Source organism: Sander vitreus, chromosome 1, assembly GCF_031162955.1.
Source record: "Sander vitreus isolate 19-12246 chromosome 1, sanVit1, whole genome shotgun sequence".
In the NCBI taxonomy this organism is placed as follows: domain Eukaryota; kingdom Metazoa; phylum Chordata; class Actinopteri; order Perciformes; family Percidae; genus Sander; species Sander vitreus.
This window is the reverse complement of record NC_135855.1, coordinates 13,205,214-13,232,079: the sequence shown is the minus strand read 5'-3', so window position 1 is coordinate 13,232,079 and position 26,866 is coordinate 13,205,214. Positions and strand designations below refer to the sequence as shown.

At 39.7% G+C, this 26,866-nt stretch overlaps 2 protein-coding genes across 8 annotated transcripts in view; both read left to right on the top strand.

Moving 5' to 3' along the window:
* Positions 1-10,651, top strand: part of myo9aa (myosin IXAa) — a 129,452-nt gene extending 118,801 nt beyond the window's left edge. For 4 of the 5 annotated variants that reach the window (XM_078270832.1, XM_078270914.1, XM_078270997.1 and 1 more), the window contains 16 exons: positions 384-481; positions 1,124-1,251; positions 1,414-1,637; positions 1,863-1,979; positions 2,176-2,364; positions 2,707-2,757; positions 2,991-3,102; positions 5,457-5,518; positions 5,832-6,024; positions 6,135-6,263; positions 6,384-6,489; positions 6,590-6,721; positions 7,137-7,260; positions 8,407-8,615; positions 8,826-8,968; positions 9,083-10,651. In XM_078270832.1, coding sequence (XP_078126958.1) covers positions 384-481; positions 1,124-1,251; positions 1,414-1,637; positions 1,863-1,979; positions 2,176-2,364; positions 2,707-2,757; positions 2,991-3,102; positions 5,457-5,518; positions 5,832-6,024; positions 6,135-6,263; positions 6,384-6,489; positions 6,590-6,721; positions 7,137-7,260; positions 8,407-8,615; positions 8,826-8,968; positions 9,083-9,588 — 2,523 coding nt within the window. In that variant the 3' untranslated portion in view covers positions 9,589-10,651. The remainder of the gene's footprint in view (positions 1-383; positions 482-1,123; positions 1,252-1,413; positions 1,638-1,862; positions 1,980-2,175; positions 2,365-2,706; positions 2,758-2,990; positions 3,103-5,456; positions 5,519-5,831; positions 6,025-6,134; positions 6,264-6,383; positions 6,490-6,589; positions 6,722-7,136; positions 7,261-8,406; positions 8,616-8,825; positions 8,969-9,082) is intronic. The other variant, XM_078270749.1, reaches the window with a different exon arrangement.
* Positions 10,652-13,654: 3,003 nt separating this feature from the next.
* On the top strand, positions 13,655-26,785 carry scamp2l (secretory carrier membrane protein 2, like). Of its 3 annotated transcripts, none has more exons than XM_078270559.1 (9): positions 13,655-13,827; positions 14,594-14,671; positions 14,777-14,863; positions 16,054-16,183; positions 17,030-17,158; positions 18,291-18,450; positions 21,097-21,198; positions 21,740-21,857; positions 24,907-26,785. In XM_078270559.1, the coding sequence occupies exons 1-9, from the start codon at positions 13,771-13,773 to the stop codon at positions 25,036-25,038; spliced, it is 993 nt and encodes a 330-aa protein (XP_078126685.1). In that variant the 5' UTR covers positions 13,655-13,770; the 3' UTR covers positions 25,039-26,785. The 3 variants fall into 3 exon arrangements, with proteins under 3 accessions (XP_078126685.1, XP_078126530.1, XP_078126603.1); XM_078270404.1 differs by having other exon boundaries at positions 16,036-16,183; XM_078270477.1 differs by having other exon boundaries at positions 13,656-13,827; positions 16,051-16,183.
* The last annotated feature ends 81 nt before the right edge of the window (positions 26,786-26,866 follow it).

Here is a 26,866-nt window from a genome sequence, read left to right as displayed (position 1 = left end):
AAAAGGTCATCATTCACTCTTGACTTTCTTCATCACTTAACAGACTCCTCGTGCCTGTTAACGGTTCTTTTTCCTGGGAAAACTGATTTGTTCCTTCTGTCATATGCTGTTGTGCCATATATTTCAAAGGAATTGTTTGTTGTGTTATTGCGTTGTACTATCATGATAACTATAAACAGTGGTAACACTTTTACTGATGATACCTAGAAGCTCTGGTGCAGCTACTGCAGCACCAGTTATGTGATGCTGCCATCTACTGGTTGGTTTGAACTTGTCCTTAGATCATAATCTACTCATGTGCTGCGTGTGAATTCACACAAAGAGAGGCTTTTCTTGGGTTTTGGTCCATCTTTAACTTCTAATCCATCTTAATGTTGTTCCAGCCTGCAAGCTCTGAGGAGCAAAAGAAGATTCACAAAGCCATGTCGTCAGGAGATTTGGTCAAAGTGGACTCCATGCGCAAGAACACACAAGATGGAAGGTTTGTTCTGCAACTTTGTCTTTATGTCTTGGCCTTAATATTAATAGTTAAGTTAAAAGTTAAACCTACATTGTGTAATTTTTTAAGTTAATTCTTAGCAAAAAAAAAAAAAAAACCTTCGTTCTTTCACAAATATGTGCTCATTCATGTGTAATTACTTCCACCAACTAATCAAAGTATTCTCGTAAGCGTAGAATCTGACATTCAGAATCATTCAGAATACATAAGAGCGACTCGCTCGAATGACGGCAGCCATGTAGCGCCTCCATCTTTAAAATATATTATCCAAAGAGGGACATGCCTCTGCATTTCGCCCTCTTACACTCAGTGGCACCGTGACGAATGCCAGGGGGAGATTACTCGTCAGGGAAGCGAAAAAGACAATTAAAACGACAACGCGACAGGCTAAGCAACAAGACCAAAGTTAATATTGGAGTGGCTAGAACAGCTGCGTGTAAACGATGGAGAGAGCTAATTTCGGGTTCGGCCACCGTAGGAGGAGGGGCTAGAAAGTAATAATCAGTTGGTTGTCATATGCAAATTCACCGCTAGATGGGAGAAATTCTTACACAATGTAGCTTTAAAGTTAAAGCTGTTTTAATGTTGATAAATGTTTATCAATTTTGTTTTAATTGTGTGCAGGGTCCGTAAGATGCGTTTCTGGGGCAAGACAAAGTATGGGGATAAGAAGACGTCCAGAGAAAAGTTGATCTGTGGGGCTGATTCCTTGGATGGAGACTATGGAGACACTGGGCCATTGCTGGGAGACGGTGCGTCATCCAAAAGCAAATACATAGGACTCTCACGTTGGGTCCTTTTTTTTTTAAATCTTTGAAAGCCTGGAGTTAATTTGACTCACTTGCATAAAATCCTTTGTTTTTATCTGGTATCATTCCTCCTGAAGTGTCACTGACTGGAACCCTCTTTCACAGCAGGTCAGGAGAACATGTCGCCCCCCTGCAGTCCTGACCCGATGTTGGATCGGGGGTTCCGAGACTTGAAGGAGAACAAGGAGCCGTCTCCCAAGGTGAAGCGACGGCGCAGCGTTAAGATCAGCAACGTGGCTCTGGAACCTGCTCAGTGGCAGAACGACTCGCTGCAGATCCTCACCTGCACCAACGACTACAGGAGCATGAACGACTTCCTCATGAAGAAGGTACAGACAAACATGTCCGCTCTTATTCTCTTGATACATATGGGTAAAGAGGATTGTACGGCATTCACATGTACTTCAACATCTAAAATCCCCCGAAGAACACAACGCAGTTTTGAGCCTGAGTGTGGAGTTTTCATTATTTATTGATGTCTTCACACTCTTACCAATCTTTTTAGAGCTACAGGCAGTCCACGTTCATGCTAAGATTGTGGTGTCATATTTTAGATCAACGACTTGGACACGGAGGACAGTAAGAAGGACACCATGGTGGACGTCGTGTTTAAAAAGGCTTTGAAGGAATTCCGTCTGAACATCTTCAACTCTTACTCCACAGCACTTGCGGTAAGTGCTGTCAACACTGTTTACATGATCATTTAAAATGATTTTATACTTCTCAAACAAAAATTGTAATCAAATCACAGTTTTTTTTTTGTTTACATGAGGGCAGATAAAGGACTAGATCCTTTACACTGGAACATTATTTCCAAAGTAGATAAATACTGTGCTCTTCCTGTGACCCCGATGTCTTCCTCCGCAGATGGACGACGGTAAGAGTATCCGCTACAAAGACCTCTACGCTCTGTTTGAGCAAATCTTGGAGAAGACCATGCGACAGGAGCAGAGGGACTGGAGAGAGTCTCCTGTCACAGTGTGGGTCAACACCTTTAAAGTTTTCCTGGATGAGTTCATGACTGAGTACAAACCTCTGGACAGCACACCCAGCAAGGTAAAGACACGCAACAGCCTCCCGGAAAATAGGATTTTGGAAGATGTCTGAAGACATTTTATGCTCCTTTGAATGTATTCTGTTTTGGGGTTTTGTTGAAATATATGTGTGTTAATTGCTGTGGGTCCAATAAGAAAGTTTGATGTGTAAGGACATTTTTTTTTTTTTTAAGTATCTTTATTTTGTATAATAGTGTATAAAAGCCTTCTGGGTTGTTAGTTTCTAGGGATTTTATCTATGGTGTACATTGTGTTAATATTTGTTAGTTATGCTTGCATATACAGTGACATAACTTATTAAATACTAAAACTGTTGTACTTGTTTTGTCTTTTTGTACTACAGCAGGCACCTAAACCTGAACGCAAAAAACGGAGGAAAAAGGACACAGACATTGTAAGTCGCTCTGATTCTCATCATTACTACATGATCTTGATCATAACCAAAAGAACACGTTGCTCTAACAGCCAGCCCTTTACACCCCCATGTGCTCTTTGGAATAACAATATATAAATACACCATCGACCAGAATAGAAAGACTATAAAAAAAAAAAAATCTCCACACATGCATGTGAAGGATAATATGCAAGTGAACTCCAAATGAACCTGTGCTCTGCTGCTCTCTGCAGGTGGAGGAGCATAACGGCCACATCTTCAAGTCCACCCAGTACAGCATCCCCACATACTGTGAATACTGCTCATCACTCATATGGATGATGGACCGCGCCTGCGTGTGCAAATGTGAGTGTGCATGCAAAATATCACATCAGGGACTCGGGACACCTTGAGAATCCATGAATTTCATACAATATATTTGAGAACAAAAATGAATTTCATACAATATATTTGAGAAAAAAAATATCTGGAAAAGGTTATACACTTTTCTTGTTGTTTTTTTTTTATTTAAACTGTTTTGGAGACCATGGCTGGCTTGGAAGAGGTATATTTTCTGTGAAAAGTGTTTTGTGTGAATGTACCCGAGTCAAACGTTCGTTTAAAAGCATATTTAGGACGGAATCGCCACTTTTAAGATTTACCGTATTCTTGTGTTTTCGGTCAAATGCCCTTTTGAATGGGAGTGCTAGGGGCACTTTTATGCTAGCCTCAAAATAGCTATTTTCAAAACACTAAGAAGGCTCGACACAACATGAAACTTTGCTCTAAGTATCGCCAGGGGCTCTACTACCTTAACTACACCGGTGCACAAGGGATATACTAAATCTGTGGCTACTTGTTTTGATATCGACTCGTTTTGACTGCCGAGGTGGTAGCAGCCGGAAACAACAAGAGCTACGGTGAGTTGTTCAAAACCTCTCTTTTTAGTAAACTCTGGGTACACAAGCAATGTTCTCAATACTGGAGTTCATGTGTAGAGAGAAAAATGTAAAAAAAAGAAAATTAAAATTGGCAGCAAATTAATCACCACCGCCATTTAAAAGGTTCCATATTGTATACGTGAGATTTCCATGTCTGTTTTTATTATAAAGCAGATCGAGGTGCTATATAAATACTGTGAAAGTTTCAAAACGCTCAGTCCACGGAGAAATGCACACAGCCTGTATTCAGACCGTAACTCTGACCAATCAGAGCACACTGGGCGTTTTTTCGTGAGGGGGGCTTAAAGAGACAGGTGCTAAAACAAATGTTTTAGTGAATACAGGTATATTCATGCTATGTTTACACGTGGCCGGCTATTTTCATAAACGGACATTTAAACCTCTCCATTTTCAAAAATAACATCGTGCACAGCTGTCAGTTTTCAGAAAAGTGTTTGTTTACGTGTACCCGTGTATATACTGTATGCCGTCAATGCCGTCAAAAGCATGCCAAACCTGTAGGTGGCAGTGTAACGAGAAGCTCAAGCCCACGTTAGCCAATCAGAATCCCGAAAATAGCAACAACAGCAATGAATCACTTCCTCTTTCTCTCTCTCCGCTGCCTAAACCTCCGTTTGTCTCAGTTTACATGCAAACGTGCAAACGAAGTTTTCCAAAATCTCCACTCTGGCCGGAGGTTTTAGAAAGAATCGTTTTCAGAGGCAAATTCTCCGTTTGCGTGTAAACGAAGAGCACAAACGAAGGGAAATATCTGTTTTTCAAAATAACCATGTACGTGTAAACGGGGTATAAGACAGACAGTATGAGAAAAAGAATGTGTTTTTTGTACACATTAAAGCATGTAAACATGTTTTAGTAGAAATCCAAAAATACAAGTATGAACCTGAAAATGAGCATACTATGGGACTTTTATGAAAGTTATTGTTTTAGTCATTTATCAAGGAAAGAAATCCAATATTTGCTGGTTGAAGTTTCTTCAATGTGAAGATTTGCTGCTTTTCTCCGATTTATGTAACTGAATATAATAAATTGAATATCTATTGGTGTTACTGTTACCTTGGGCTCTGGGAACCCATGATGGCCTTTTTTTGTAAACTTTTTTTCTGACGGTTTATTGACAAAATAAAAAAAGTAAAATAAAACACATTAAATGATAATAACAATCATTGTTAGTTGCAGTAGTAAAATATATGTGATGTTGAAATTGCAATATGTGTTTATGTGTTTGCACATGCATCAACATGTCACATACAGAGGGGAAAACCCTGTGACGGGATTTACTGTACGATTTCTCGACTTGACATTAACATAACATAACAAGGTCTTGTTGGTGGAAAGTTCAAATAATTGACATGTCCTTAAAATGTAAGTCAGTGAGTGCTGGAACCCTGCCCCCACCCACACACACACACACACACACACACACACACACACACACACACCATGTCTGTGGCAGAGCTGTGTCGAGGTTAGCCTCAGAGAGAGAACCCCGCCCTCTCTCCCTGTTCAGCCCTAATCAGATTGTTTTCAACTGGACTCATGGGGTCTTGGCTGTGTCCCTCCAGAGATTTCCCCACACAGTTTGTCCTTTATTCCCGCAGGATGTTTTCCTGACGCCAGCCAATGCTGCTTTGGTTCCTGAAGCGATAACAGTTTTTGTTTTCTTTTGTCCTAACTTGAGCTGAATAATGAGGAGGCACTGCCTTTCCGTGGACAGTGGAAATGACCTGTTTGATTTCTCTGGTTGTGTTTATCCAGTGTGCCGATACGCCTGCCACAGAAAGTGTTGCCAGAAGATGACCACCAAATGCAGCAAGAAGGTCAGTCGGCCATATTGTGCGCACCCGCACATCAATGTCCCATGACACAAATTTTTGTTTGGCTGTTGGTTTATTTACAGCAGCTAGTTTTATTTCTGCCACCTAATACACTGGCAGTGATAGTTCTTCAAAAACTATACCTAACGGGCTGAGAATATATATATATATATATATATATATATGTATTTTTTGGAACATTAGCAATTCCTGTAAGCATTTTGAAATATTAGCATTTGTGGCTGTGTGCATGTGTATATATACACAACATGTCTATGTGTTTAACAGAGTATTTTGTGTTTGTGTCTGTGAACAGTTTGATCCAGAGCTTTCCTCCAGACAGTTCGGAGTGGAAGTTTCTCGTCTGACTAATGACGAGAGGACGGTGCCTCTGGTAGTGGAGAAGCTTATCAACTACATTGAGATGCACGGCCTCTACACCGAAGGAATATACAGAAAATCTGGCTCAACCAACAAAATTAAGGAACTCAAGCAGGGACTCGACACAGGTGAACGATGCCAGCTGTCTTTTAAGGCTGTGAAACCTGGGTGGGATAGGAATACATGTGATTACTAAGTGTTGGTTTGGTTTGTCTGCATTATCCTTGTTGACACACAGATGCGGACAGCATGAATCTGGACGACTACAACATCCACGTCATCGCTAGTGTTTTCAAGCAGTGGCTTAGAGACCTACCTAATCCTCTGATGACATTTGAGCTGTATGAAGAGTTTATACGACACATGGGTAAGTGATCGACATCAAGTATTCCGTCCACAATAACAATGTATTATTGTGTAGAGGAGAAGAGACGTTTGTTTGCTGTAACAGTAAATGGTCCTTTGTTTTGTGGAAATGTCTCCTCAGCTTTGCAGGATAAAAAGGATGCGATCAGAGGAGTGTATTCCGTTATTGACCAGCTGAGCAGAACTCACCTTAACACTCTGGAGCGTCTCGTATTTCATCTTGTCAGGTACAAATCTGTTCCTATGGTAATCTTAGAGTAGGATTAATACATGAACTGCTTTATATCCTCCCTGATGGACTGTTCTAATACTGATTTCATGCTTTAGGGTCGCCTTGCAAGAGGATACAAACCGTATGTCAGCCAACGCCTTGGCTATAGTTTTTGCTCCCTGTATCCTGCGCTGTCCTGACACCATTGATCCAATGCAGAGTGTCCAGGACATCGGCAAAACGACAGCGTAAGAATACACTTCATGTCTGAATAAATGCTCCGCTTTTGCTAAAGGCAGTGGTTCACAAAGGTTGGGGTGGGAGTGGATCTTAAATTGTGTTAGAAATGGAAACAATTGACAAAGCTCTTTTCAGAGCTGATTTTGTGTCTCAGCCCTGACCATGATACTATTATTTCAATAAAAGTATGGTTAATTTGGCTTGCTTTGCTGCAGATTTCCTCAAAAGAGGTTGAGAAAGATTATGGGATTTGTTTTCCGTTTCCAAAAATGTGAGAACCACTGGCCTAAGGGAACATGTGACACTCATACTGTACGGTATAAATAAGACTGTAAAGAAAAGGGTTTGTTTGTTTACTAACTCGTCATTTTGCTGTGCAATGTATTTCCAGTCCTTCTGAAATGGTTTTGTGTACCTCCATAGGTGTGTAGAACTTATCATTTGTGAACAGATGAATAAGTACAAAGTTCGACTAAAGGACATCAGTAGCCTGGAGTTTGCTGAGAATAAGGCCAAGTGCAGACTGACCCTCATTCGACGGTCGATGGTAAGATCGGATAATATGACGAATACACCTAACCCCACTGTTATCAGATGAATCACGTGTTTGCAGTGACTCATTGCTACATCTACCTGACTGAGCCACCCTAAAAACTCAGTGCTGTACCTTCCCTGATTTCCTCCTTTTGTGAGCTGTTTTTTCTCCTCTCCAGATACTCCTCCCTAACCTGTCCTTTCCTTTACCCAGAAACCCGTACTAATAGCTGTTAGATTTATGAGCATAGCGCGCACTATGGTATGTATACACACACCGTAGATTACATGCCCAAATTATCATCCAGTAGTGATGTTGTGGTACCGATCACTGCATAGTATCATCTCTTTAAATATCAACATTTGTCTTCTCCATCCCTAAAGCATGACTCATCACTTCACTGTCTCTGCTTCTGTGTTCTGTAACTGTCTCTTGAGGATGAAAGTCAGGATATACTGCAATCATGCATTTGCTTCTAATTAGATTTACTGTACATTATGCTATGTGGAGTATGGAGCATACCAAATGAACATTTTCAGCTTATTCTATGACTTAAATCTATGTTTTGCAAATACTGCCTGAAGAGCTTACATCAGTGTCACACTCTCATACGAAATCTAAAATTAGAAATTGGAAATAGCGCTTATTCCATCTTGTGAACAGCTCATTGCATAAGTGGAATATGGTCTCAAAAGTCTTCTTTAAAAACAATTCTAGAGTTTGTGCACAATTAAATGGCCTTTACTTCACATGGCAATATTTAAAATGACCAACACGTTGCCACTCGGCTAGAAAGGCAGCAAATAAGTTGCTAGAATTGACAGACCTTGATACTGCACATTATAACTGACCTTTATGACATTTTGGCATTACTGATCCCTCTTCTCTTTTGTTTCTCACTGTCGCTCTAAGCAGACAAATGCAGCTAAAAAGGTAAAGTTTGTGTATCGTGGTGTATCTACCTTTTAGTGCTGCTGTGCTGTTTTCAAACTTGGCTAGTCATTTCGTGTGTGTGAGTGAGTAGCTGCTTGCTAAAAGTGGTGAAATGTACTGTATATGGCAGCATCATTTAGTGCTCGTCAGCTGCTTTTTTAATGTAGCACAAATGTAATATTCACATTAGTGAGAAGACAACATCTGCCCTTTTGTGTTTCACAGGGAAAAGGCCATGTACAGCGACTAAGCTACCACACACCCTCGCCTCCAGTAAGTCCCCGGCTAGCATCTGTGGCTCACCCCATGATAGAAGAGAGTGGTGGTGAAGAGGGAGAGGACTCGTTTGCTCAAGTCTCAGAGCATCAGCAGGCAGCCATGCAGCAGGAGGAGAGAGTGCTGACAGAGCAAATTGAAAGCCTGCAGAAAGAGAAGTAAACACTGTCACTGTACTTAAAATGTTCTAAAAAATGTTGTGTAAATAACTCCAGATTATAAAACCATACACCAGTGTATCCAAACAATAATTGGTAACTGAATTTACAAAAGTAACATGTCCCATTTGCATTTATTATAACTGTTAGCTGTGTCTTACCATGTGTGTTCAGCTCATTTGGTAATCTAAATAATGTTTGCCTCTGCAGAGAGGAGTTGACTTTTGAAATACTGGCTCTGGAACCACGAGCATCAGATGATGAAACCCTGGAGTCGGAGGCCTCTATCGGTACAGCTGACAGCTCTGAAAACCTTAATGTGGACATTGAGGGAACTGTTTCTGACGTCTCTGGTATGTCAGGGAAATGCAGGAAACCACAACTCATCTTTTAGTTTGCTATTTTTTATGTATAATCGGAGAGAAAAGATTAAAATAAACTTGCCTTGTCTTTGCCTTTCATTGCAGAGAGAGGTCCAGTCGTGACTTCCCAGTGGCCTCGGAGATCTGACATGACGAGCCCCCGACGGCACGCTCTCCGCCGGCAGCCTGACTCCCTGGACTCTGTGGACTCTTGCTCCAGTGTTTCCTCCTACTCTTCCTCATCACACTTCCAGCCATCATCCTCTTTCTCCTCTGCCACCACCCGGCGCTTTCGTTTCCACTCCAAGTCTCCCACCATGGGCTCAGGTCCAGCCCAGGCACAAGCCCAGGCCCAGGCTCTTAATGCATCTCAAGCCTCCCGTTCAGACAGCATAGACAGTAGCCCTACAGGAGATCAGGAAGGCGCGTATGACGAAAGGCCCCAGTTTACCAGCCGAGGCACCTTCAATCCGGAGAAGGGCAAACAGAAACTTAAAGGGGCCAAGCATTCGACTCTGAGGCACTCCAGAGAAGGCAGTCGCCAAGGCAGGGACCCTACAGACATACCACAGCAGCTGGTATTGTATGGCAGTAATGAATTCATGGTATGAAGAACACTGCACCACCAAATCACTCCCTATCTAACTCCCTAGCAGGTGTATATGTTCTAAATGGGAGGTAATGCAATGGCGACTGATCTCCACTCCTCAAAGTACTCTTGCTTTGCCTTTCTTTCTTGAAGTCTGCAAAGAAGTGTCCCAAAGTGCCATGTATAGTGTTTCCACCTCCAGAGGGGGGAGATGTTCGGCAGAGGGACAGAAATTGGTGGAAAGTCTCCTTTTCTGTGGACTAAACTGCCACCCATGCTCTCACAATGCCTTGGGCACTGAGCAGAGGACAGAGAAAAGGGAATGTTGGAATGTGCAAAAGACCACGCAGCATCAGGGAATGTTATGGAGCTGGAAAGCTGAAGCAGTGTACGACAGTAAACGAGAAGAAATCAAGCAACGTCAAGCGTCACGGATGTTACAGTGAACTTAAAGCTCACAATTATTAGCTGCTTTATGAGTTTACAGTTCATAACAATCAGTGTAAGCAGTGGTTACTACAAATTTATTTTTTTCCCTTATTTAATAAGTTTTAATGTCACAGAAATTCTTTATAGCATTTAATATACAGGTATAAATACTGTACAAAGCCGGAACCCCAGCCTCTGCTGGGTAGTTGAAGTCATATTTATCTATTATTATTATTATTTTTTTTTTTTTTTTTGAGTATCTTGGACAAAGATGTACGGATTGGGGCTGTGTGTGTGTGTGTGTGTGTGTGTGTGTGTGTGTGTGTGTGTGAGTGAGAGAGAAAGAGAAGTTTGTGCTGCTTTTTCCCCCCTTACAAGGGAAATACCGCCATCAAAGGGACCAAGTCAGCTGGCGTGTATTCGAGCCAAAGGGGATCCCAGCTCTGTAAAGAGTGACGGAATTTGTATGAAATCCCTGCATTCACTGCTTAACAGCCATACAACAATTGTAATTGTACAGTGCAGTTCATATGTACAGTATAGTGGACAAATGCCATTTGATTCTTGAAACCTATTGTTACCCCCCCGACTCCCAAACCCATCCCCACCTCCTGTCTGTGTTTGCTCAGTAGCAACCAAGAAAGAACATAAAATCAGTATGTCTTCTGTCTTTATTATTGACAGTGTTTGTTTTTGTCACAAAATTCCACAAATTGTCCTCTGTGAGTACACACTGTATTGAAAATAGGCTTTTTTTTTCACAACAGACATTTTGACTTATGTATGTGTGTATGTATATATATGTATGTATATATATATATATATATATATATATATATATATATGTATGTATATGTGTATATATATATATATATATATATATATGTATATATGTGTATATATATATATATATATATATATATATGTATATATGTATATATGTATATATGTATATATATATATATATATATATATGTATGTATATATATATACATGTATGTATATATATATATATATGTGTGTGTGTGTGTGTGTATATATATATATATATATATATATATATATGTATAGTATGTGTAGTGTATATGTATATGTATATATATATATATGTGTGTGTATGTGTATATATATATAGTATATATATATGTGATATATATATATATAGTAGTGCTATATAGTATATATATGTGTGTGTGTGTATGTATATATATATATATATATATATATATATATATATATATATATATATATATATATATATATATATATATATAAAACATAACCACAGATGTTACTAATGACATTAATGTTGGCTTCATTTTATTCCCAGTAAACCATGACAGTGAGCCAGCATGCACAAAACCAGGACCCTGAAACTGCAGCAGCTAAATGGAATTCAGCCATCATTCATTTTATTATTTACACCTGTGCTTCTCCTACTGTGACATGTCAACATGTCTTCTGTTAAAAAGACACAGAAACACTAATTAATCATCAATAATATCTGATCCAAAGGAAGGATTTTAATAATAATTGAATAGGTTAGTTACAATGATCCATGGGCAATGATACCACAAACCAATATGATACATACCAGTACAATTAGCAAGGGTGTAGGTGTGGGGACAGACAGGGAAATCTGCCCTTTTTAAATTTTTAAGTGAGGCTACATGTAACACCTTATTTCTCTTACAGATGAAAGGTTGAGTTCATGATTCAGTGCACTACAGTCTTACTTGGTCCAGTAGACCAGTAGCTTACAGTGGCTAATGTTAGCAAACCAGAAATAGTTGTGTACTTTTCTGACTTCTGACTCTTCTCTACGTGTACTACTGTTACACTACATTTCAGCATTTACCATTATCCTGCAATTGTCACCACAGAGGCCATTGATAAGTAAAAGTTACATTGGCTCACTTTAAGGAAGAGGCCGAAGTGTCTTCTGAATCTTTTCTGCCTCAGAGATAAATATGCATACATATCATAGATACATATCATTTGCTGTATTTTAGTAGCAAATATTACAGAGTCAATGGCCATGTTTTGATTTGTCTCACTGCATTTCATAATCTTTGACAACCATGGGTTTCATGTTATTGTTACTGCCGTGTCATTGCTTTAGGGATCTGTTGTCTCCTTCAGTGAAATGAAATGCTTCTGCTGCTTCTTCCCCTAAGTCATTTAACTGTTGAATTTAGAAGAGCAGAAGTTAATCAACCCAGTGGTCATGTCTTGTGCCTTTTTTATTGTCACAGAAATGACCATCTATGGTTGGTGACCCATTTTCCACCTCTGGTATAAACAGATATTGGCTTTGCAATTATAAACCTTATGAACTTCTCCTACAGCTATTGAAACTCACCATACCTCGTGTGTAGCCTAAAGAGAGCAGACATTCTTCGTTTTGTTTTCATTTCACATTTTGCAAAGTCCATTTGTATAAATATCACAGAATCAAAGTCAAAAGTGTGCAACAGCTAAAAGGGGCACAATCATGAAATGTAATGAGACAAGGTGTAATAACAACTTGCCAACCTTAGAGGGGATCAAAAAAAACATCTGTTTGAATTCTCCACCTGTAATGAAAGTGGAAAAAAATAGATTTATTTTAGAGGACTTATAACCAAACCAAATGTAGTCTCTGTGCTGCACTGCCCTAATGAAGATAAGATGTGGTTAAGTCAAAATATGTCTTATTGTAAATAGCCTTAAATGTAATGCAATCTTCTGCATTGTTATTACCCTTATGTACCAAGTTTTTATGTCATGTTTGCTATCTAAACATGCATCAGCAGGCAGCTTGGTTAGTAAAAACAATAGTATATTTTTTCAAGCAAGAGGCACAACGTACTTTACAGAGATACAAGGCTAAAAGCAGTGGTGGAATGTTAACAAAGTACATTACCTCAAGTACGGTATTTAAGTACAATTTTGAGGTACTTGAGTATTTCCATTTTATGGTACTTTATACATCTAGTCCACCACATTTCAGAGGGGAATATTGTACTTTTTACTCCACTACATTTATTTTAAAGCTTTAGTTACTTTGCAGATTTAGATCGGTAATATAAACTAATAAATTAGTATCATAGTTAAGCTACCCAGCAGTATATAAAGTAATTAAAAATAAGCCTCACCTTTACCAGCTTCAACATTAAAGTGAGGTACACAATAATTTTCCTTTTGCAGGATATTTTTACACTGTGGTATTGCTACTTTTAGTTAAGTAGAAGATCTAAGTACTTTTTCCACCTCTGGCTAAAAGTCAACCACAGGACATAGCTGCATGGCATTAAAGTGGAAAACAATACAAAATTGAATTTGCATCAAATAAATAAAACAACCTATAATATGATATGTCAAGCCTATGAAATTAGCATTTTCCTAGGTAGCCTGCCTCCGATCCAGGTTTGTTTTGTCGTTTACGTAACCCGTAATTCCCACAGCACAATAAAGTTTTAAAAGCTCTCTTATATGTTTAACCCAACAGACTGACTCTTATTTCAAGATAGACGTGAGTGGACTGAATTCAGACAGTCACAAGAAACCAATTGACATAATTTCCAAAAAAATAAATAAATAAAAAAAATAGATTCATTGATCAGAAATTACTTCCGGACAGCCTCCTGGTGACGTGGGCTACCTATCGAGCGACGCATGCGCAGAGGCCCAGATTCACTAGCAGCAGCACCATCAGCAGGAGTAGCAGCCGCCGCCGGGGAGACGGGAGCTTGTCGGTGTTGTTTATTTCACACAAGGTAAAGTTTTCTCTACAATGTCGGAATTTGACAGCAACCCCTTCGTGGACCCATTGGACATAAATCCCTTCCAGGTGAGACTGTTGTTTTCCTTTTTGTGTGCGAAGTTTTCAAGAAGCTGTTTTCGTGCAAAGTGAAGACTGAAAGATATGCTGTAACAAAAACCAGTTTGGTTGGTTGCTGGGTTTGGCCTCAGCGTTTCCTGACAGTAATCGTCACTATTATGAAGTATGACACATTGTAGTCCAGTCGTAGGCTATTTATAAAGATTGGCTATAAAACGGTGTATTTACGCTGTACGTGGGTTGTTAACTCACCTGCGCAGGTAAGCAGACCCACGAACAGGTGCCTGCTGCTGCTGATATTTAGCCATCTACTGTGACTCCTCTTCAGCACGCCATTGATGGTTGATTTTTTTTAAACCAGATCCTTAATGAGAAATGTGGGATTTAATGGCGCACTTTGTAGGTTTATATATAGCATCTTCATTAGGTGTATTTTCTTTAGTCTATATGAGCTCACATCCCAGTTTTTTTGTTTTCAGATCTAATGGCTCTAGGACGTATATGGTTATAGATTAACATTTGTGTTTGTGACGTATTTACTTAAAGAACAAACACCATTGTTTTTCTTCAAACTGAGAAAGATGTGGTCCAAGGGTCCAAGGCCTGTAGAGTCTATTAATAGTTAATGTGGTGTGAGACTATTAAGTGCCACTCCTGGACTGGTTGGGACACTGTCTGTGGGACACTGCTTGCTTCACACATGGCACCAGATAAAAACTGAAGGGTCATGGATTCTCAGCAATAAATCATAACACCAAGTACTGCTCTTTTTCAGGATGCCTCAATCACTCAAGCCACCAGCGGAGCCCCTAAAAACGTTGGGGAGTTCAACCCATTCTCTGCAACTGAAATGGTTTGCTCCTTATTATTTAATATAACTACTGTATAGTTGATTCATAATTCAGAGGGGATTTTTTTTGTTTTGTTATTAAGCAATATTGCGTCACTCGTTTCACAGGGAACCCACTCTGGCACGACCATCCCCATCTCTGCTGCCACCTCTCAACCCGCCATCCTACCGACTTCTGTGGAGCAGAGTGCACAAGTAAGTCCGAAACACACATTTACAAATAAAGGAAATTAAATAAGCTGGTGTGAAATCCCATTTCAGCCATTTTATAGGTCAGCTGAGGTGAACTAACCGGGTGGCTTTGAATGTCTAAAACAATAGATAAGGTCAATAATAATACACTAATACTAATAATTAATTCATTCATAATTTAGTTAATTAGTGAATTGTGGGGTAGAGCCTTGATTTATAATGCATTTCTGAGGCTGATATTGATAATTGAGAGTTTATCAAAACCGAGAACACACCGGCTGTTATAGGTTTCTTTTCCACATAAACGCATAATGTCAATTTAAGTGGGGGAAGAAGTACTCGGATCCTTTTACTTATGTAAAAATAGTAATACCATAGTCTAAAATACTCCAGTTAAAAGTCCTGAATTCAAAATGTGAAAGTACAGAAGTGTTATTAGTTAAATTAACTTAAAGTATCAAAAGTAAAAGTACTCATTATGCAGATTGGCTCTTTTCACAGTGTTACATTATAATAGAATATTATTATAGACTACTATATTCTATTTATATCACTAATGAATACATTTAAGAGCATTTTAATGTATTTTGTACGTGGAGCCAATTTTAGATATTTTGTATACTTACTGGGTAAATTAAAAGTATAGTACGCCATTGTATCATATAAGCATATCATAGGTTTTATGTAAAAAATACATGTGTTAAATATATATATAGTGAATTAAAAATAAAATGGAAATACTCAAGTAAAGTACAAGTATGTCAAAATGTAAGTACAGTACTTGAGTAAATGTACTTAGTTGCATTTCTCCACTATATAAATTAGATTTTGAATTAGGATGATTGTGACAGAAGAATTGTGACCAATTATGTATATTTTACACATTTTACAGTTCAAAAACCAACTTGCCAGTTTGATTTTGATGGAGCATCTTGTCACTTCTCTGCTGCCATATTTGCCAATACAAATCTGTTAAGCTAAAAATGGGTGATTGTATCGCCTGACTTTAGTATTGATAGTCGGGCTATAGTTGTGCTTTGGCCTCAGGAGCTGGTGTCTTACACAGCTAAATTAGCTGTGGGGTGGTTGTACTGTTGCCAGTAGTGTGAAAAAGTTGCCAAAAGTGTGTAAAATTGCAGCAGGGAGTGATAATAGTGATGCAGTGACAATAGTAGTATTGTATCACCCAGCAGGCAAATGTAGCAGCTGGCCAGGCTAACCTGCTCAAACAGCAGGAGGAGCTGGAGAAGAAAGCAGCAGAGCTGGAGCGAAAGGAGCAGGAACTCCAGAACAGGACTGGAGGCAGAGTGCTCAACACTGGCGGTAAGTAGTTGATTTAGAAGCTGCGTGTAAACTTGTGTTGTACATACGGACAAGAAAAATTGACACCACTCACAATGTTAAAGGAACACACCGACTTATTGGGACCTTAGCGTATCCCCCAGAGTTAGATAAGTCCATACATACCCTTCTCATCTCCGTGCGTGTCGTAACTCTGTCTGCTACTTCTGCTACTTGGGCGGAGTGATTTGCTCGCAGCACCTGAGAAGCCCCGTGGTGAGGAGCAGAGAGTTACAACGGTGCCTTTCAGGTGTTGGGCTAATCACTCCGCCCAAGTAGCAGTGCTTCGCCTTCTGAGAATATAGTTCCCAGTATGTATACGGTTAGAAGATGGCTGTGTCTGGTGCGGCTTCTAGCTCACCCAGTGAGAGCGTTCGCCCCATGTTGGCTGAGTCCTGCAGCGGGGCGGGTTCGAATCCGACCTGCTACCCTTTGCTGCGTGTCATCCCCCATCTCTCTCCCCCTTTTATGTCTAGCCACTGTCACTTCATAATGAAGGGAAAAGCCCCAAAAAATTATCTTAAAAGAAGATGGCTGTGTCTCATGTGACCTTATTATTTGTACACGCTGTGACTATACAAATCACAACATGTAAATAGGAAAATGTTGGCGTTATTTTGTCACTTATTGGGAGCAGTAGGCTAGATGGAGCCGGTTACCTCCAGGATCTGTGCTAGGCTAGGCTAGCGGTGGGTGCGAAGATGAGAAGGGTATGTATGGACTTATCTAACTCTGGGGGATACGGCGAATAAGCTAAAGTACCAATAGGTTGGCGTGTTCCTTTAATCCAGCTGTGATTTTTTATTTTTTATTTTTTTGGTCTATCAGATAAAGAGAACAACTGGCCACCTCTTCCCAAATTCTTCCCTGTGAGGCCGTGCTTCTATCAGGACTTTGAGGAGGACATCCCTGAGGAGTACCGCAGGATCTGCAAGAGAATGTACTACCTCTGGATGTGTATGTACCCCTGCATACAGTATTTGCTTCATACCTGTTGTTTTTGAATATATAAGAGCCATTGATCCATAACATAGTATGGTTCACATCTGTCTGTTTGGTTTGTTAACAAGTCAGTCTCATTTTTTAAAACTAATGTGTGTAGTAACTCAGATCTACCTGCAGACTGAAGGGCTGGCAAATGTCAGCATCTTGACATGATGATTTAAAACATAATAATCCTAGTTTTATATACGATATTAATAAATTAAGAGGCCATCTGAGAACCCTGGGTTTGTTGAATTACGTAAAATAGTTAATAATGTATCACAAATACATGAATCATTCTTAGCGTTGTAAGCTAATCAGCGGTTCGCGCTAGCATCTTTCAAGCTCCAAACTCATTCGATTAGCATGAAAAAAAGTCCCAGAGAGCGACAGAGTGAGTACACATCTGTTAATAACTCCTAGGTTCCTTTTGCACCGGAATTGTCCTTTTAACTAAACATTTGAAAGCAGAACTTGCACTTTGCCGTCAAAGGCGGTTTTATATGGCATAAGTAAAGCGAACGGCCGGAGAAATGTGCGCAACAAAACAACGTGCTGGAGATGCCCAACCTGTAAACGCATGCTGCTCAATCAGTCGCGCTCGGCTGCGGCTCATCTAGAGATTCAGCACGTCCCCTATTTCATCATTTGCATGTAGGGTAGACAGCAATGAGTTTTTGGCAAGAACCGCAATGTAGGGATTCAGCAACTCTCGCCCCCTCTGCTGTACATATGTGGGGACACGCAGAGATATTCCGATTTATAGATAGATAGATATGATGACATTTTTAACACTTTCGGATTGGGGTTTTCTCAGAATATGCCTCAGAGCTTTTTGTGGAACATACATTGATTCACTTCGGTGGCACTCCTTTTAAAATCCAGTAGTCAGAGTGCAGTCAACTATCAACTTGATTAAGGTTTTACTGAAAACATCACTCACACCTATTAAATCTTCCTATAGGGGAACCAAAGGTTAACTAGAAAAATACACACAACTCTTATTTTTAGCTATTTAAATGCAGAGTGGTGCTTGTGTGTCTTTAGGTTGATGTCTTTGATAAGAACCAGTCCAGCTCATTAGTTTCCTGTGTGTCTCCTCCAGTCCACAGTGCTACTCTCTTCCTCAACGTGCTGGCCTGCCTGGCTTACTTCACTGCAGACTCTCAGTACGGCGTTGACTTCGGTCTGTCCATCCTCTGGTTCATCCTCTTCACCCCAGTGTCCTTCATCTGCTGGTACAGGCCCGTCTACAAGGCCTTCAGGTACGCCGTTTTACTCGCCTTGTGCTGACAATGTTCTTTGATTTGCATGACTTGTATGCAGGGTTTCTGCGGGGTCTTAAAAAGTCTAGTCTAAAATTTCTAAATCAAAATGTTAGGCCTTAAAATGTCTTAAATTCACTCAAGTATTGTGTTCTAGGTCTTACATAATATTTAATATTATTATATTAATTATATTTAGTCCAAATATAATTTGCTGTATTACGACTACAAATTAGACCAACATGCAACTTATATTGCAGTCTAGTCTGCAATCTAGACACCAGTCCTATTATGCCAATGAGGAAATCTGGGAGTTGTTTCAGACAATGTTTCCGGACTCTGACATCTGACTTTGTTTTTGATGTTGTGATACATAGGTCTTACATTACAGAAACACATGCAGATGAACTAGTTAGCCGGGTTTTCTTTTTTTACTTTTACAAAACGTGAACACCCTCGTCCTCCAACTCAGCCAGAAGGGTAAGAGCAATTGGAGACACCATGTACTCCATTATCAATATTAGAAAATGCTAATATCAGATTTTTTCTTGCTTACAGTTCAGTTCCTTAATTTTTTTTAAGATTTTTTATTCACCGAAAAAAAAAAAATGTTTTCCCCAAGACTTGTATTTTCTGCAGAGGAGCAGCATCTGAAACAGCATTTACACCTTTTAAAGGTGCTCTAAGCGATGTTGGGTGACGTCACTTCTTGTTGACGTTCGTCAGTATTGTCAAACAAAACGGAGGCTAGCTCGCCCCTCCCTCCTCCTCATCCCGTCCCCTCCCCCTCCCTTCAGTGCTTCTGCGCACTAACACTCCCCAACCCCCACATCCTTCTTGTCGGTTATTGGCTGGAACGCTGGAAGACTGTTTGGTGGTGCAGGTTGGCACAGTTTGTTTTTGTTGGCGTTTGTGGAGCCTGGGCTGTCTACAGAGACCGCGTTTTTTTTACAGTGTGTTCAGGGGACAGGCAGCTAGCGGATAGTGAGGAGATGTTTGCTGTATGTGACAAAAAAACATTATAGCCTAAAGACCACGTGAACCTGTACCGTGTACGGGACACCTTGTGGCTGAGGCGTCACTATAACCTCCACTCATAAACGTTTTTAGAACTTTAAAGCATTAAATCTTTGAAATATACAGCCATGCGACACACCAATTGAAAGCTTAGACTCTCAGGATTCCATTAAGCCTGCACACAAAGCATAAGATGATTTATAGCAGTTATACAACTGCTACAAAGTTATAGAAAATAAAACAATACAGCGTAAACAGCGCAGCTGGTGTCTAGTGCATCCATACCTTTTTCCTTGTCCCTTTAGCCACTGCAGGGGATTTTTTGCCCAAAACTTTTTTTTGTTAAATCCCCAAGAGTCCAAGGAAATGGAATATCCAAGCCATTATATCCAAAACGAGCTGTTCGCCTCACAATGTTGACGTTTCTGGCCGAATCTCAACGTAAAATCGCTAAACTGTTTTTCATTTCCGGACTTCTAACGCGGCTCGCTTCTCTCCTGAGGCTCCTAGCAACTCGATGTGGGCGTCACTGTATTCTCTGAGATCAGAGGTTTTAACAAACACCTGGTATAAGCCAGTCGGTAAAGGTTTGCCTGTGATACACCAATAGAAAGCTGAAGACTCCTCTGACGCGATGTGAGCCCACGTGTACTCGAGCGACATTTGCTCGGACCAGTTCGATGTAAATGCTATAAGACCCGTCTACATTTTTAGCCAATGAGCAGACAAGTCGATAGATACCAAATGTGCCACTGAAATTTTAACCCTGTAATGGCTGGAGCTGTGTCAAAGCAAAAACAGGGCCTCCTATAAGCATATGACACCCTGTGCAATATATAATGACTTATTTCTATATATTTATGTATATAGTTATTTCAAGTATGTGTATGATTGATGTGGGTGTGTTTGTGTATTTGAGAAGTGTTTTATTTTGTACTTTATTGGCTTTTTTCTTTGCACTTTTCAAATGGAAATCAGAAAAACGCACAGACATATATGTAGAAAACAATTCATATAAAATCCATTTTTGAGTCTTTTGGTTTCTGGATTATTTCATGAGACATGTGGCTATGACATTGTGTTGTCTGTATCTCACTAGATGTGTTTACAGCAGTGTATTTTAATAATTTTACAGATGTATGACTTGGACGGAAATAAAAACCCTCCATTCTAGCCTCTGTAACTCTGTGTCAGTAAGGCCTAGAATCACCCTGACTCTTGGAACAAAAACTTGAGTGTTTCCTTTCCAATGATACCAGGCACATCCCTGAGTGTCAAAGTATATGGGAGCTGTACCACTTTTAATTTGGGTATGACGTTTAGACCAAAAAGCTTGAAAATGCAGCCGTTCCTAATTGGAGTAATATCTGCAAAAAAAAGTTTTTAAGTATTTAAAATTATAGTATTTAAATGTTTTACAGACTTATTATTATTATTATTATTATTATTATATGTATTGAAACAAGTCTTTAATGGAGGCTACAAATGACTGTGAATGTGACTTGTACACTTGAATGTCTTTTCATTTGTGTTACCTCTATATCTATAATCTGGCAGCAAACAAACCTCTTGAATACTAAATATCATTAATAACATGTCCTTTATGTTGTCTCCCCCCCCCCTCTCCAGGTCTGACAGCTCCTTCAGCTTCTTTTTCTTCTTTTTTGTCTTTTTCTTCCAAGTGGCAGTGTACATCATCCAGACTGTAGGGATTCCCAAGTGGGGAAACAGGTTAGTGGGTACATTATTTTTAAACTGAACAATCATCTGCATGTTGGGTGAAGGTGTGGTGTAAATGACGGTTGTTCATCGCTAACAACAGGGGTCTATTTTCATTAGTAATAGTGATTCTGTGCACTCTGCTTTGGTTAGATTCATAGTAAATGTGGGTACGCATGGGTCCATTTATTTCTTCATTCACGCATATGTATTTGTATGTGTGTATTCTTGCCCTGTATCTCCTCTCTCGCATCTCTTTGGCAGATTCCTGCTGCCCTAACTTGTCTGGGTTGCTGCTTTGTAAGTGTGTGGAACTTTTCTCTTTGGGTTTCTTTTCTATATCCTGTAATATATTTTAGGCTTTTCAGTTTTCTATCATACATTTTTTCAAACTTCATGCTTTACCATTGGTCACTGAGGAAGGATGTTTGTTCATTTCTCTTTAATTCAGAATGCCAGAAAATTCTGTTGTATACTGTACAGTACACACTCATTGTAGAGAAAATGTGAAATGACACATGGCTATTTGTTTGTATGTCTCTGTTGTCGACAGTGGATGGATCGCATCCATCAGCATGATCCGCACAAACTTGGCTGTGGCTGTGGTTATGATGGTGGTGGCCGGTTTTTTCACTGTAAACGCTGTCCTGGCTGTCATCCTACTGAAAATGGTACGCTATTGTAAAAGTTTTACAACTTCTCTTATTGTAAAAGAAACTTCTTTTCACAAAGAGGGAGCCATGTTACAGTTCGTACTTTTACATGTTACTATTTGAATATTAACCAAGTTTAATATATTTGCAGTCTGCATAAATAAAGTCCACACATACTGTATGTTTGCAGTAAAATTAAAGATGGCACCTAAAGTAATTCTGCAGGGACTAACCTGTTATTTTATTACTGGGCTGCTAACATTGATAAAATTTGGGCTTGGTGCAGCCTCTAAACCGGATTGGTGTGTCATGGAAGATAATTCTTCTCGTCCGTCTTCACTGACCGCTCTTGTTTATGCCCCTTTGGCCTCCTGTTACTCTCCACTGTAAACATTTTGAAACAATTCAGGCAGCATTTCAAGCTACTTGCCCCCTCTCCACGCAGCCCTATTTGTAATGATCACCTGTTTCTCCCTCCTAAGTTGGATGAAACTTTCGCTCTGTGGAGAGAGAGGGATTTGATTTGTTTTTCAAATCTGGATCTTGATGGTACATTTGCTACCTTTTAATGATCTCTGTGCCAAGTACAATTTGCCCCAGTCGCACCTGTTCCGTTTTTTTCAAGTCCAAGAATATGCACGCAAATACTTTGGTTCCTTTCCCCTTCTCCTAACGGATTCATGGGTTGATGTGGTGCTCTCGATGACTAAGAAACGTGGTTCGATCTCAGCTTTATACAAATCTATATCGCCGGGGAATCCGGTCTCTCTTACGGAGGTCAGGGGCAAGTGGGATGGCGGAGCTTAAGTTTAATTTGACCGACGAATGGTGGGAAAGGGCTCTAATTAGAATAAATTCCTCATCTTCTTGTGCACATCTAAGCTTTATTCAATTTAAGGTCCTACATAAAATTTATTTATTTATTTATTTTTTATTTTACAAAAGCTAGGCTAAGCGTTATTCATTCATTATATCATTATCAGGTACTGATAATATCTGTGACCGATGCCAGTGCAAAATTGGTAGAGTTTGGGTCCTCTTTTTTTCCAACATATTAAAGGTCCCATGGCATGAAAATTTCACTTTATGAGGTTTTTTAACATTAATATGCGTTCCCCCAGCCTGCCTATGGTCCCCCAGTGGCTAGAAATGGCGATAGGTCTAAACCGAGCCCTGGGTATCCTGCTCTGCCTTTGAGAAAATGAAAGCTCAGATGGGCCGATCTGGAATCTTCTCTTTATGATGTCATAAGGGGAAAGGTTACCTCCCCTTTCTCTGCTTTGCCCGCCCAGAGAATTTGGCCCACCAATAAGAGAGAGACATCATGGCTTTCAAACGAGCAACGTGGCAGTTGGTCAAGGTCACACCCCCACCTTCCACCTTGCCCCCCCCCCCCCTCTCCTCCTCAATAGCATTTAAAGCTACAGACACAGAAATGGCACATCCTAAGTAAAGCTCATTGTGGGACTGGCTCTAGTGGCTGTAATTCTGCACCAAGGCTGAATTTCGGGAAAGAGACTTCAGATACAGTATTAGGGACCACTGAGGCCTATATAAAAGCATCCAAAGAGCACCATGTCATGGGACATTAAGTAAAGCCCTAAACATCACACTTGACTACAGCCCTTTGACAGCTATCTTTGGGGTACCTCCTGCACCGGTCAGTCTCTCCAATAAACACTTAGTTATTTCTTTTGCTTCACTCATTGCCTGTAGACGTATTTTATTACACTGGAAAATCCCCAACCCTCCCCCTGCCACATCCTGGCTGTCTGATTTGATGTCTTTTCTGGCATTAGAAAAGGTGAAATATAACCTGAGAGGCTCATCTGCCCAATTCCACACAAGATGGCAGCCTGTCGGGGCGACCTCTAGCTCACCCAGTAAGAGCGTTCGCTCCATGTTGGCTTAGTCCTGCAGCGGCGCAGGGTTAGAATCCAACCTGCTGCCCTTTGCTGCGTGTCATCCCCAATCTCTCTCCCCCTTTCATGTCTATCCACTTTCAAATAAAGGGAAAAGTCCCAAAAAAATAATCTTAAAAAAAAAAAACGATGGCAGCTTGTCATTGCCTATGTTAACACTCCTACCTCTCTGGACCCCATCTGATTGTTATTGCATGTAAGTTATTATTTTTCTTTTTGAAACAGGTGTCCTGGCCATCCTCTCTCCTTATGGTGTCCGTTTCAACTTTTTTTTATTTTTTTTATTTATATTGGTGCATCTCTGGTTTTCAATAAAAATACATATAAAAAAAAATTAAAGATGGCAGTGCCTTATAAGCAATTGAACTTGCCCAAAATAGAAAATCAAACATGGTGCGGCATACATATATAAATATGGGTATTCCCACTGTTGCTTCATTTTGTTTATTTTCGCTCCAACACAGTGATGTGATGCAAATCAAAGAGAGAAGCATAACAAGAGAAACTAAAAATGGTGGTGACGACAACTTGCAATGCAGCTGCAATAAAAGGGCAACGAAGGCATCAAAAGGAATATGAAGATTTAGAAACTGTTGAAGGGTTCTTCATTCTGTACCTCCACCAGAATTGCACAAGCCTGGAGCGCGTTGGTAATAACCAGGGGGTTACAGTGCTGCCATTTAACCGCAACATCCTGGGTTTGATTCCAGCCTTGGGACCTTTTGTTGCATGTCATAACTCTCTGTCTCTGTCTCTGTCTCTGTCTCTGTCTCTCTCTCTCTCTCTCTCTCTCTCTCTCTCTCAAAATTGTTTATTTTATTTTAATCGTAAAGATGTTTAGACATTTTGGATCTGCATCTTGACCTAACTTTGCTCTGGAATACACACAGTGATAGACAATCATGACATTTGTTTTCAGTATAATAGTTCATGAGGAAATGGCAAAAAAAATAAAACTGCCCATAATGACCTGTGTTGCAATGTTATTAAATTCTTGGGGAAAAAAACCTGAACCACCAAAGTTCATTGCGATTTATTTAGATTTGAGATATTATCCTAACTAATAGACAAAAAGGACTGAAACCATGAGCTCCTTTATAAACCTGTCCCTCCCCTAATCTGTACTCCTTTCCCTATATCCCCAGGTCCACTCTAAGTACAGAAGGACAGGTGCCAGCTTCACCAAGGCCCAGCAGGAGTTCTCCACGGGAGTCCTGACCAACCGAACTGTCCAGACTGCTGCAGCCAGTGCTGCCCAGGGAGCCTTTGGCAATTAGAATGTTTCCCACATCCTTCGTGCTTCAGGCTAGTCTCTTCTCTGACCAACATAGCCATGTCCCAACATACTTCAATGTGTTTAGGGGCTGGGGGTTTGATTATTTATTGAAAAGGGCCAAAAAACAAGTAACTTATGAGGAGGCAAATTATTCTCACTACGTCAGCCGAGTGAAGTGTCTACATTCTCCACTTATAAACTTTTCAAGAGACTGTTGTATAATACAGCAGACAAGCTAGAGGTCTTATACAACCACGCAATGTTATTGAATCTTTACCATCCTCATCAGTATACAGCTAAATATATGCCATCAACAGTTATTCTGGGACATATAGGAAGGAGTAAGAAAACTGAAGTTGAATAAAACAAGGCCAAGAAGTGGGTGGGTATGACAAAAATGAATTGGCAACACCTCATCCCAATATAACTAACTGGAATACATTTAACATAGTCAACTGAAGTAAGTATGTGCGGCGCACCACCGAACAGGGCTGGGGTTTAGTGATAAAGTACATTTATTTAAATCCCATCACTCTTAAATACGCTGGCGGAAAGTATTAGGATTTCTCTATCTCACAGTTCATGTAGAAATAACATACTGGGGCCTCGAAAATAAACACTGCGAAGAGTTGGGATTATATAAAAAGCATACTTGACATGAGAATGTTTAACCATCATTCAATGATGGTTCCAGATAATGTGTGTATACATATTTTTGTCATTCAGCAGCACGTAGAGCGTTACAGGGTTACCATTCTATAATTCTGCTAATACTAATTCTAATACATGCACTACTGGACGCCCTGTAAGAATCATCCATCCTACACTACTGATGAACACCGTTGCTGTTCGAATTTCGCTCAAAATTTGTTTTCATGTGCATATAACACTGTATAGGATGAAGGTGACGGGATGGTGGAAGGTTTTTCTTTCTACTGGTTTTATCAGTTTACTGATTTAGATGAAGTGAGACAAAAAGCTCTTCTTCGGGCAATTGAAGACGTAGTTTGTGTGATGGCACATTTTAATTTATGTTTAGTTATGTTTTCAGGTATAGTATGGAGCCTTGCTGTGATTAAAATGAAATGCAGGGTGCAGGTTTACTATTGTAAAGTTACTGACATAGTATAGAATGTAGACTTATTTACTTAGAAGTGTATTAATGAGCAGAAAGAACACAATATTTATCTGTCGATTATCCAGTCTTGACTTTATATTCATGGTAATTATACTGCAGACCAAAGTCATGTGTTACTGAATAGTCGCAGATAGTTTGTATTGCTAAAAAGCTGCTTTCTACCTACTTGTTTGGTATTAGCATTTTTTTTTCACATATTTACTTGTGAATATATGTATGCTGTCCAATTCTGATCTTTTGTTAATGTAACACACTGAATCACTTTGTTTAGGTGTAACCTCACTCAGTGCCTTTCAGCAGATGTAACCCACCGATTTTTGCGTGGGGATTTAAGCACAAGGCTGTTGGTTATTAGTGTTTAGTCTGATTTTGTTTGTCTTAATAGAGAAGCGTGTTTTATGGTGATGTTTCCCTTCCATGATCAGAATGTATTAAGGTGTGTTGTACATATTGGTGACTTATTTAAAACTTCATTTACTGGGGGGGAGGGGTTATTTGTTAGAAATTGGTTCTCAGTTTTAACATAAATAAACTGTCATTTTTTTCATCTTTTGAAAATGTAATCATGTAAAGGATTGCCTGCTAAGTAAAGACATATATTCATACTGTACATACCAAATGTCTTAGCTACATGATGTAAAATACACGTAGACATATGATGGATCTGTGTAAATGTGTAGATAACAAGGTT

What these genes read in the sequence shown, in the direction of transcription:
- scamp2l (XM_078270404.1), top strand. Translation starts at nt 13,771, where the DNA reads ATGTCGGAATTTGACAGCAACCCCTTCGTGGACCCATTGGACATAAAT. An exon ending in CTGTGGAGCAGAGTGCACAA is followed by an intron (nt 14,864 to 16,035) that starts GTAAGTCCGAAA and finishes TGACAATAGTAG; the next exon opens with TATTGTATCACCCAGCAGGC. An exon ending in AATGTACTACCTCTGGATGT is followed by an intron (nt 17,159 to 18,290) that starts GTATGTACCCCT and finishes TGTCTCCTCCAG; the next exon opens with TCCACAGTGCTACTCTCTTC.